Source organism: Callithrix jacchus, chromosome 7, assembly GCF_049354715.1.
Source record: "Callithrix jacchus isolate 240 chromosome 7, calJac240_pri, whole genome shotgun sequence".
NCBI lineage: Eukaryota > Metazoa > Chordata > Mammalia > Primates > Cebidae > Callithrix > Callithrix jacchus.
The window spans coordinates 98,798,392-98,810,495 of record NC_133508.1 but is presented as its reverse complement, the minus strand read 5'-3'; the positions used below and the strand labels follow the sequence as shown (position 1 = coordinate 98,810,495).

At 42.2% G+C, this 12,104-nt stretch overlaps 1 protein-coding gene across 3 annotated transcripts in view; it reads left to right on the top strand.

The window, feature by feature from the left end:
- Window positions 1-899: 899 nt before the first annotated feature.
- TM2D1 (TM2 domain containing 1) overlaps window positions 900-12,104 on the top strand; it is a 42,311-nt gene continuing 31,106 nt past the window's right edge. For all 3 annotated transcript variants that reach the window (XR_013520138.1, XM_054236328.2, XM_054236329.2), the window contains exons 1-2: window positions 900-1,089; window positions 2,577-2,646. Coding sequence is in view for 2 of the 3 variants with exons in the window: in XM_054236328.2 (XP_054092303.1) it covers window positions 922-1,089; window positions 2,577-2,646 (238 nt within the window). In the remaining variant the exon portion in view is untranslated. The remainder of the gene's footprint in view (window positions 1,090-2,576; window positions 2,647-12,104) is intronic.

Sequence of the window (12,104 nt, the reverse complement as noted above, 5' to 3'; positions counted from 1 at the left end):
TACTCAAAGTTTGAGAAACACCAAAGTTAGTGCTTAAGTATGGATGAAGAAGCACCACTCAAATTCAAATTTTCATATTGTTAGACAAAAAAGATTAAACTTAAAAATTTTTTCTCACTATTAAACTTCCCCATCACAGAACTTTTAGAATATATAGAAATTTAAAAACAACAACAGATGGAGGAAAAAATCTTAAACTTTCATTTAGTCATAGACTACTTGGTTTCCTCTCGTTACAGCCTCCACCCCCCAAATTATTCCCTACCGAAATTGTCAATTTTTTTTTTTAAGGTGTAATGTCTCTCAGAGTTTTTAAGTTCTGTTCGTGGCAGCTTTCCAAAATCCTTCTCTAAAGTATCAGGAGGACATATGTCAATTAGTAAGAGCACAAATCTGAAATCTGGCAAACATCAATTTCATTCCGACTCAGTCACTTAGTGACTAAGGTCAGTGTGTTTCAGCGTCTTTGAGCTTTGTTCCTTATCTGTAAACCCAAATCCTATCAGGGCTAACAGCGATTATGTCAGAAAAGCACTGATTCCAACGTCAGGCGCCGCGGGCACTTTGCGAGGACCGAGAAACCGCAGCAAAGAATGCGGGAATGAGTAGTGGGGTGAAGAAGATGAAGCACCTGATTGCCTAAACCAGTCGTTTCCCTCCTCCAGCACTCAAAAGATCAACCTTAGCTCCTTCCAAGGATTCGTGGGGAAAACTCGCCCCGAGGGACTGGGGACACGCATATTTTAAAAAGGTCTCCCAATGTGATTCCACGGGGTCATAGGGAAAAGAATACGTGAAGTGACGGAACTGGCCTCTATCCTTTGCGAGGTCCCTTTAAGAACCTCACTCTGTTGTCTTTCTCCCGCCCGCCCCTGGGCGGAGGCGGAAGCGGAAGTGGCGAAGGAAGTGCCTGTCTCCAAGATGGCGGCCGCCTGGCCCTCAGGTCCGTGTGCTCCGGAAGCCGTGATTATCAGACTCCTCGGTGTCCTGTGGTTCGTCTCAGTCACCACAGAACCCTGGGGGGCTGTTGCAACCTCTGCCGGGGGCGAGGAGTCGCTTAAGTGCGAGGACCTCAAAGTGGGACAATATCCTCTGTGGGGAACACCCCCACAGGAGGCGAGGTAGAGTTGGGGTCGCAGGTGGGTCGCTGCCCTCAGCACGGGTTAGGGCGGTAGTGAATGAAAACAATAACCTGCTCTGTGACTTCTGAAGACTGAGAGATCCCTGAAGGTGAACAGAGTTGTGGAGATGGAAGGGCCAGAGGCCAGCCTTTGTGATTTTTTATGATTTTGCTAGTCATTGGCGCTTCCTCTTCCGATCCAATTTTTTTTTTCTTTTTTACCGGTGTGCTTACTTGTTCAATAAAACATGTAGATCCTGAAGTATTCCAGGCCCCGTTCTAGACACAAGTAATACAAGGATTGATAGTTTCTACCTTGGAAATGTTTGCCAACTCTTCCCAGGGGGGAAGACAAGTAATTAATAATGATCTAGCCTATGTGTGTTACCCATTTATCGTTAACTTCATATATATTACCTCATGTCATCTTCAAACTTCATGAGATGCTGGACTGCCAGTGGACAGATTTCTGTTTTCTTTTTCCTTTTTTTTTTTTGAGACAGGGTCTCGCTCTGTCACCCACGCTGGGGTACAGTGCCGCCATCGCAGCTCGCTGCAACCTCTCTCTCCTGGGTTCAAGCAATTTTCCTGCCTCAGCCTCCTGAGTAGCTGGGACTACAGGCATGCGCCACCACACCTGGCTAATTTTTATGTTTTCTTTTCTTTTATTTTTATTTATTTTTTTGAGATGGCGTTTGCTCTTGTTGCCCAGCCTGGAGCCCAGTGCAGATCTTGGCTCACCGCAACCTCCCCCTCCCGGGTTCAAGTGCTTCTCCTATCTAAACCTCCCGGATAGCTGGGATTACAGGCATGAACCACCATGCCCGGCTAATTTTGTGTTTTTAGTAAAGATGGGGTTTCTTCATGTTGGTCAGGTTGGTCTTGAACTCCCGACCTCAGGTGATCCGCTGGCCTCAGCCTCCCAAAGTGCTGGAATTACAGGCATGAGCTGCTGTGCCCAGCTAGTTTTTGTATTTTTAGTAGAGACTGGGATTACGCCATGTTGGCCAGGCTGGTCTTGAACTCCTGGTCTCAAGTGATGTGCAACCCCCTTGGCATGAGCCACTGCTCTGGGCCTCAGTGGACAAATTAATATTGCGCTTTGTAACCTTTGGTGACTTATTTGAACTCTGTTTTCTCATGAGTGAAAACGTGGCAAATTATGGCACAAAGGTTTGTTGTAATGTTTATGTATTATATTATTTGTAGAGACAGACGTCTCATTATGTTGCCCAGGCTATTCTTCCCAAACTCCTGGGCTTCAATAATCCTCCTGCCTCAGGTATTATTTAGCAATACTGAAATGTATTTGTACATACGCTTATTGACTTGGACAACCTAGCAGCCTCTATGTACATGTGAATATCAATGTGAGTATATCATATGAATAGTAAAGGCATGATAATGTGTTGTGTTGGAATGTGGTCCATATTTCCTTAACTTTTTTTTTACATATATTTGTAAAGATCCAAAAATAAATGAAGCTACGCAAGAACCAGTTAACTGTACAAACTACACAGCTCATGGTAAGACTTCCAGAAACGTGTCTTTAAAAATAATTTTAAAAACGTTATTTCACAGGTCAATGTATGATCACTAAAGGCAATTAGTAAATGCATTTTTTTCTAAGTTATAACATTATTATTTAGTTTCCTGAGTAAGTTAAAAATGGAGAACCAGCTAGGGGGTGTCAGCATTTAATTAAAAAAAGAACCTTCTGAAATGGTGAAATTTCACCATATAAACAGTAATAGGGCTGGGGATGGATGTTCTCAGATTCAGTTAGACAAGTGTACTTATATTTTATATACTTTATTTTCCCCCAATGAATAAGCATATCATTTCCTCATATGAAAAGCCTTCCTTTTATTTTCCTTTAGCTCTCTACTTGCATCATCTGTGAATACTTACCTAATAGTTCTTGGCTAATACCATAATATCTTTATGCTTCCCAGCAACTTCATCACTTTCGTTTATATCACTTTGATAAATGTCATTTATGTTACTGTGCTTATATTACTTTGGTTTATATTTGTTTGATTTGGGGTGTGTGTTTGTGTGTGCATATTTAACATTCAGTTGGCACCAAAATGATTTTGTATATGTTTATAAACTTGTTATTAATAATTTTTAAGTAGATTCAACATTTTATTTCAGAAGAAACCTAACTGGAGGGCAGGAGGGCAGACTTCTTTTGGAGAAGAAATTCTTTTTAGTTGTATAATTTTCTTTAAAATCCCCATATCTACAAAAAACTTTCCAGCTAGAAAAATGCTTTTTTTTTTTTTTTTTTTGAGATGGCTGGCTACCTGCTTCCTATTTTGAAGTGAGATGCTTGAGTTATAATAGTATTGACAGATTTCTAGCATCTTTCATATGAATGATTGAAACAACTACTTGAGAACTCTTCTCTTTGTGTAAGTCTGTTCTCTGTGTTCTGAAAGCTGCAATATAAAAGACTTCAGAGTGTAAAACAGGCAAATCAAAGCATATTTATAAGTTAACTACAAAGGGAAGGATTACTTACAAAGCTCCTTTTAGTGGCTGGGCGCAGTGGCTTATGCCTGTAATCCCAGCACGTTGAGAGGTTGAGGCAGGTGGATCACAAGGTCAGGAGTTTGCACGTTGGGAGGTTGAGGCAGGTGAATCGCAAGGTCAGGAGTTTGGAGACCAGCCTGGCCAACATGGTGAAACCCTGTCTCTACTAAATAGACAAAAATTAGCCAGGCGCACGTGGGTGCCTGTGATCCCAGCTACTCAGGAGGCTGAGACAGGAGAATCACTTGAACCCAGGAGATAGAGGTTGCAGTGAGCTGAGATCATACCACTGCACTGCAGCCTGGGTGACAGAGCAAGACTTCATCCCTGTCTTGAGTGGGGGAAAAAAAATTTCTTTTAAATGTAATATATCTAAATAAAATAAAAGTGTGCATACTGAGCAATATCTCCTATATAAGGCCTATATTATCTTATTACTCTTCTTTCCAGGACAGGGTCTTATCATGTCACCCAGGCTGGAGAGCAGTGGCGCCATCTCAGCTTACTGCAACTTCTGCCTCCCAGGATCAAGTGATAATCCCACCTCAGCCTCTGGAGTAGCTGGGACTACAGGCATGCGCCACCATGCCCAGCTAATTTTCTTTCTTTCTTCTTCTTTTTTTTTTGTATTTTTGGTAGAGAAAAGGTTTCACCATATTGCCCAGGCTGGTCTCAAACTCCTGGGCTCAAGCAGTCTGCCTGCCTGGGCCTCCCAAAGTGCTGGGTTTATAGGGATGAGCCATCAGGACTGGCTCCCCAACCTTTTTTTGTTGTTGTTAATTGTAGAGATGAGGGTCTCCCTATATTGCCCATCCTGATCTTGAACTCCTTAGGTTCAGGCAGTCCTCTTGTTTGGTTTCCCAAAGTGGTGGGATGACAGGCATGAACCACTGTGCCCAGCTAATTAATTGCCTTTTTTAAAACACACAAAAGGTTGTGGGTTAGCTATGGTGAATCAATTCACCATAGCTATCAAATCAAGTCCTGATCAGAGAAAGATGTCAAAATAACTCTTGAAACACGCTTTTTGGTTCTAATACAGTTGTGAAAAGTGTGAGTTAAGTGATCTCTCTCTTTTTCCAGCCAAAATTATTTTTCCTTTTTTTTTTTTCACTGAGTATATGAAGAACTATTGCGAAATTCTCAAATTATGTTTCTTTTTCTTTTTTTTTTTTTTTTTTTGAGACAAGTCTCGCTCTGTTGCTCAGGCAGGAGTGCAGTGGTGTATTCTCAGCTCACTGCTACCTCTGCCTCCTGGGTTCAAGTGATTCTCCTGCCTCCGTCTCCCAAGTAGCTGGAATTACAGGCATGCACCACCACACCCAGCTAATTTTTGCAGTTTTATTAGAGACGGGATTTTGCCATGTTGGCCAGGCTGGTCTTGAAGTCCTGACCTCAGGTGATCCACCTGCCTCACCCTCCTAAAGTGCAGGTGTTAGCCACTGTGCCCAACCTAATTTTCTTTTTCTTTTTTTTTTGAGACAGGATCTTGCTTTGTCACCCAGGCTAGACTGCAGTGGCACCATCTTGGCTCACTGCAAACTCCACCTCCTGGGCTCAGGCGATCCTCCTACCTCAGTCTCCCGAGTAGCTCTGACTACAGGTACATGCCACTACGCCTGACTAATTTTTTGTATTTTCTTTTTGGGAGTGGGTAGAGGTGGTGTTACCCAGGCTGGTCTGGAACTTCTGGACTCAAGTGATCCACGTGCCTTGGCTTTCCAAAGTGCTGGGATTACAGGCATGAGCCACCACACCTGGCTGTTTAATTTTCATAAACTAATCTTTGGGTAGGGATGAATGTGAGCAGTGTTTTACAGAGGGGATTTTAGGGCTAGTGAGTAAAAATTGGGACAAAAGGCAATGGAAATTCAGCTATGACAATAAATTGATGTGATCTTAAAATGATTCCTGGTTAGCTCAATATCATTTAACAAGCACATTTGTTTGTTGAGAAAGTATTTATTTGTAATGAATAATTTAAAACTAAATTTACTTTAATTATTGAATTAAGACAATTTATATTACAAAATATTGTTTATTGATTGAGAATTTGTTCATTTATTTATATTTATTTATTAAGAAATTATTATGTGGCAAGCATCTGCTAGGTGTTGTAGGTGATATACAAAGGAAGACATAATCTCGGCCCTCAAGAAGTGTTCTGTCAGCCAGATGAGGTGGCTCAGGCATGTAATCCCAGCACTTTGGGAGACTGAGGCAGTTGGATCACCTGAGGTGGGGAGTTCAAGACCAGATTGGCCAACATGGTGAAATCCTGTCTCTACTAAAAATACAAAAATTAGGCAGGCATGGTGGCACACACCTGTAGTCCCAGCTACTCAGGAGGCTGAGTCAGGAGACTCACTTGAACCTGGGAGGCAGAGGTTGCAGTGAGCCAAGATTGCGCCACTTTCCTCCAGCCTGGGCAATAGAGCCAGACTCTATCTTAAAAAAAAAGAAGTGTTCTGTCTAGGTTATATACACATATATCAGCAAGTATTTTCAATTTTTCTATCACTGAAATGCAAAAAAATACTTAGATTTTACCTCCAGAAAATTTTGTTACGGTCCTTTGACAGAAGTCTTCTTTATTTTCTTAATTAGTATTAAAATATAGTATATTGGCTGGGCATGGTGGCTCACACCTATAATCCCAGCACTTTGGGAGGCTGAGGCGGGTGGATCACCTGAGGTCAGGAGTTGGAGACCAGCCTGACCAACATGCTGAAGCCCTGTTTCTAAAATTAAAAAAAAAATTATTATATTAAAAATATAGTATTTTTACAGAAAAGTGCTTGTAAGTATAATTCAAATGATCTTCACAAACAACACACCTGTAAATGCTTCCATATCGAGGAACAACATGATCAACATGCCAGAAGCCCTCTTCATAGTCTTTTATAGTCACTATTTTGCCTCAATGGGTAACCACTATTTATTCTAACTTCTGACTGTGAATTCGTGTTGCAAAGTATATATTTTTTATTTAAAAAAATTTTATTTTATTTTATTTATTTATTATTTATTATTTATTTATTTATTTTTTTTGAGACGGAGTTTCGCTCCTGTTACCCAGGCTAGAGTGCAGTGGCGCAATCTTGGCTCACCACAACCTCCGCCTCCTGGGTTCAGGCAATTCTCCTGCCTCAGCCTCCTGAGTGGCTGGGATTACAGGCACGCGCCACCATGCCCAGCTAATTTTTGTATTTTTAGTAGAGACGGGGTTTCACCATGTTGACCAGGATGGTCTCGATCTCCTGACCTCGTGATCCACCCGCCTCGGTCTCCCAAAGTGCTGGGATTACAGGCTTGAGCCACTGCGCCCGGCCAATTTTTTTATTTTTTATTTTTAAAGACAGGGTTTCACCATGTTGGCCAGGCTGGTCTTGAACTCCTGACCTCAGGTGATCTGCCCACCGCGGCCTCCCAAAGTGTTGAGATTACAGGCGTGAGCCACTGTGCCTGGCCAGCAAAGTGTATATTATTTTTTAACTTTTTATTTGGAGATAGTTTTAAACCTACAGAAAAGTTGAAGAATAAGAGTAGTACAAAGAACTCCTCCCATATACCTTTTACCCAGATTGACCAATTGTTAATATATTCTCTCTCTCAATTTGTTTGTGTATATACTTTTTTCTGCCCCTATGAATAATTTTGTGTTTTTCTTTCTTTTTTTTGACACGAAGTTTCACTCTTGTTGCCCAGGCTGGAGTGCAATGGTGCCATCTTGGCACACCGCAACCTCCACTTACCAGGATCCAGTGATTCTTCTGCCTCAGTCTCCTGAGTAGCAGGGATTACAGTCATGTGCCACCATACCGGCTAATTTTTTGTATTTTTAGTAGAGTCGGGGTTTCTCCATGTTGGTCAGGGTGGTGTCGAACTCCAACCTCAGGTGATCCACCTGCCTCAGCCTCCCAAAGTGCTGGGATTACTGGTGTGAGCCACTGTGCCTGGCTGGGACAGAGTCTTGCTCTGTCACCAGGCTGGAGTGCAGTGGTGATTTTAGCTCACTGCACCCTCCACCTCCCAGGTTCAAGCGATTCTCCTGCCTCAGCCTCCCGAGTAGCTGGGACTACAGGTGCGCACCACCGCACCCAACTAATTTTTATATTTTTAGTAAAGATGGGATTTCGCCATGTTGGCCAGGATGGTCTCGATTTCTTGACCTTGTGATCCACCTGCCTCAGCCTCCCAAAGTACTGGGATTATAGGCGTGAGCCACCGCACCCAGCTCACATTTAGTTTTATTGGTATATTTCCACAACTTTCTTTGTCTTTTATGGCATTGACTTACATGTTTGATGTGTTCCTCAGTGGGATTGTCTGATATTTCCTTATGATTAGACGTAGGATATACATACCACACTGGAAAATAACATAATTGGTGTAGTGTCCTTCCTGGCATCTCACATCTGGGGCACATGATAACTATCTCTTTCTCCTTGGTGATGTTAATTGTTGATCACTCAGCTTTTTCTACTGTATAGTTAGTAGTTTTTTCTTTGCAACTATAAATAATCTAAAGGGATACTCATTAAGGCCATGCAAATATCTCCCTACCACCCCCAGATTTGCATCCCATTAATGATTCTGGCCTGAACTATTCTTTTTTTATAGAATGGTCAACACTTTATTCCATAAAATGGAAAAATGTGTTCCCTGGAACTATTCTTTACTGTGATAGTTGCAAAATGATTATTTTCCAGCCGGGCGTGGTGGCTCAAGCCTGTAATCCCAGCACTTTGGGAGGCTGAGGCGGGTGGATCACGAGGTCAAGAGATCGAGACCATCCTGGTCAACATGGTGAAACCCCATCTCTACTAAAGATACAAAAATTAGCTGGGCATGGTGGCGTGTGCCTGCAGTCACAGCTACTCAGGAGGCTGAGGCAGGAGAATTGCCTGAACCCAGGAGGCAGAGGTTGCGGTGAGCCGAGATCGTGCCATTGCACTCCAGCCTGGGTAACGAGAGCTAAACTCCGTCTCAAAAAAAAAAAAAAAAAAAGATTATTTTCCAAATCTAGCACTCTCAGAGGAGAACTGTTTTAATGCTAAAAATATGGAGATTGAGTTGGCTCTTGCCAACTTTATTTTTCTCTCTCTCTGTTTCTCTCTTTCTCTTTTTTTTTTGGAGATAGGGTGTTACTCTGTCACGCATGCTGGAGTTCTGTTGCAGGATCTCTGCTCACTGTAACCTGTACCTCCCAGGCTTGAGTGATCCTCCCACCTCAGCCTCACCATGCCAGGCTAATTTTAGCGTTTTTTTTTTTGTAGAGATGGGGTTTTTCCATATTGCCCAGGCTGGTTTCTAACTCCTGAGCTCAAGCAGTCCACTTGCCTCGGCCTCCCAAACTGTTGGATTACAGTTGTGAGGCACTGCACTTGGCATTTTTTTGTTTTGTTTTTGGAGACAGTCTTGCTGCTCTGTAGCCCAGGCTACATGATGTGATCACGGCTCAGTGCAGCCTTCATCTTCGAGACTCAAGCAATCCCCTTGCCTTAGCCACCCAAGTTACTAGGATTACAGATGTAAACCACCAGTCCCAGATAAATATTTTTTGCAAAGTTGCCCAGGCTAGATTTAGTCCTTTGTTGTTATGAAACTTCATTGGTTACATTATTTCTGATTTACCTTTTGTTTTGTTTTGAGATGGTGTTGCTCTGTCACCCAGGCTAGAGTGCAGTGGTGTGATCTCAGCTCACTGCAACCTCCACCTCCCAGGTTCAAGTGATTCTCCTGCCTCAGCCTCCTGAATAGCTGGAATTACAGGTGCACACCACCATGCCCAGCTAATTTTTATATTTTTGGTAGAGACGGGGTTTCACCATGTTAGTCAGGCTGGTCTCAAACTCCTGACCTTGTGATTTGCCCGCCTTGGCCTTCCAAAGTGCTGAGATGACAGGCGTGAGCCACTGCGCCTAGCTGGTTTAGCATTTCTGTATTTAAAAAACATTGCTGCTTTCTACACCAGGTGGTGTGGTGGTGTGTGCCTGTAATCCTGGTCATTTGGTAGTCTGAGGCTGTAGGATGTCTTGAGCTCGAGTTGGAGGCTACAGTGAGCTATGATCATGCCACTTCACTACAGCCTGGGCAACAAAGTGAGATGCTATCTAAAAATCAACCAACCAAACAAAAAAAACCACATTGCTACTTTTTATAATGAATACTGTATGGTTATTGGTGTGAATTGATATTATCTAAATTCTAGATGTTGGTCAGAACCAAACCTATTTGCAAGAAAACTGCAAATTGAATGGTTTTCAGGCTTGTAGCATGTTGCTTAATTTTGTCTACTAGTTAACATTTATTGATAACTGGCTTATTTGATCTTGTCATGTTGATTTGTTTATTTTTGCTTATTGCTGAAATCAGTGTTTGCATGGGATAATTATGATATAATGGAAAGAGTATTGATTAAGAGTAATGAGTTTTAGTGTAGGATTTAGAGAGTATTACTTGCTCTTTAGTCAACTCATTTAATTTCTAGGAACCTCAGTTTTCCTGTTTGTGAAAGGAAAAAAAGGAAACATTATGAATTTGCTTACTTAACAAGTTCTATCTTACGAGGATGAAATGAAGTCATTGTAAGGTATGTCTAAACAAACTCTAAGGTTGTAGGCTTCTTTTGAATTGATTAATTTCATATCACAAACTCTTATATTAATTTTTTTTTTTGAGACGGCGTTTCGCTCTTGTTACCCAGGCCGGAGTGCAATGGCACAATCTCGGCTCACCGCAACCTCTGCCTCCTGGGTTCAAGCAATTCTGCTGCCTCAGCCTCCCGAGTAGCTGGGACTGCAGGCATGTACCACCATGCCCAGCTAAATTTTGTATTTTTAGTAGAGATGGGGTTTCACCGTGTTGACCAGGATGGTCTCCATCTCTTGACCTCGTGATCCACCTGCCTCGGCCTCCCAAAGTGCTGGGATTATAGGCGTGAGCCACCACGCCCGGCCCAATCTTATATTAATTTTATAGCCACTTACAATGTTCTGTTCATTTCTTTATTAGTCTTCTAAATATTGAAGTTCTCTGATTTCCTAGAGTGGGGAATCACACACATACACACACACACACATTTTGGAGTGTGAGGTGGGGTAGAGAGAGTCCCTGCTCTGTAGTCCAGGCTGTAGTGCAGAGGCAGGGTTATAGCTCACTGGAAGCCTGGATCTCGTAGGCTCAAGAAATCTTCCTGCCTCAGCCTCCCAAGTAGCTGGGACTACAAGCACATGCAACCATGCCTGGCGAATTTTTTTTTTTTCTTTAGAGACAGAGTGTCACTTTGTTGCTCAGGCTTGTCTTAAACTCCTGGGCTCACGAGATACTCCTGCCTCGGCCTCCCTAATTGCTGGGATGACAGGCAAGTCATTGCACCTGGCCCCTAAACACTTTTTGAATACTTTTTCTAACCAAACACCATGCTTTACACACCATGTGCTTTTTCTTTTTCTTTCTTTCTTTTTTTTTTTTTTTTTGAGACAGTCTTACTCTGTCACCCAACTTGAGCTCAGTGGTGCTATCTGGGCTCACTGTAACCACTGCCTCTCAGGGTCAAGCAATTCTTGTGACTCAGCCTCTCCAGTAGCTGGGACTACAGGTGTGGGTCATGACGCCTGGTTAATTTTTGTATTTTTAGAAGAGATGGGGTTTCACCATGTTGACCAGGCTGGTCTTGAATTCCTGGCATCAAGTGATCACCTGCCGTGGCCTTCCAAAGTACTGGGATTATAGACATGAGCCACCGTGCCTGGACTGTATGCTTTTTATATGTATATAACAGGAGTACAAAAGATATATCCCATGTCACAGATGGGAAACACGATTCAGAGGCGTTTTATTTTTCCTGAAGGAACATGCTAGTTAAGTGACAGAGTTAGGGCTTAAATCCAAATCTATCTAGTTCTAAAGTTCTGCTCTTTGGAGTTCTCTGTCATTTCAAACAAATCAGTCTGAGTTTCTCTCATTATTTTCTCATGTCTTCTGTCTATATATTTGGAGCAACATTGCATCTTTTTTTCATCAAGTATACATTTCATTCCTTGAAATAAGTAGCTCAAACGAATGTCAAAATTCTTGAATCATTGCTTCGTGGTTATCCCTTCACTGTGATACCTCTTTTTACTATAGTGTCTTTCCTGAGTATCTAATCCTGGAGTGTTGGGATTTTTTCTCTTTCATCTTTTTCATATTGTATACAAAGCAACTATTTGAAATGATTGAATATTGGAAACTAAAACTCTCAACATGTGGGATTTTAGACAATTTATGCTGTCTAGTTGAAAAATAGATGTGGTTGGTTGGGCATGGTGGCTCACAGCTTTGGGAGGCCAAAGTGGGTGGATTGCTTGAGCCCAGGAGTTCGAGACTGTGGCAAAAACCTGCCTCTACAAAAAATACAAAAATTAGCCAGGCTTGGTGGCACACACCTACTTGGGAGACT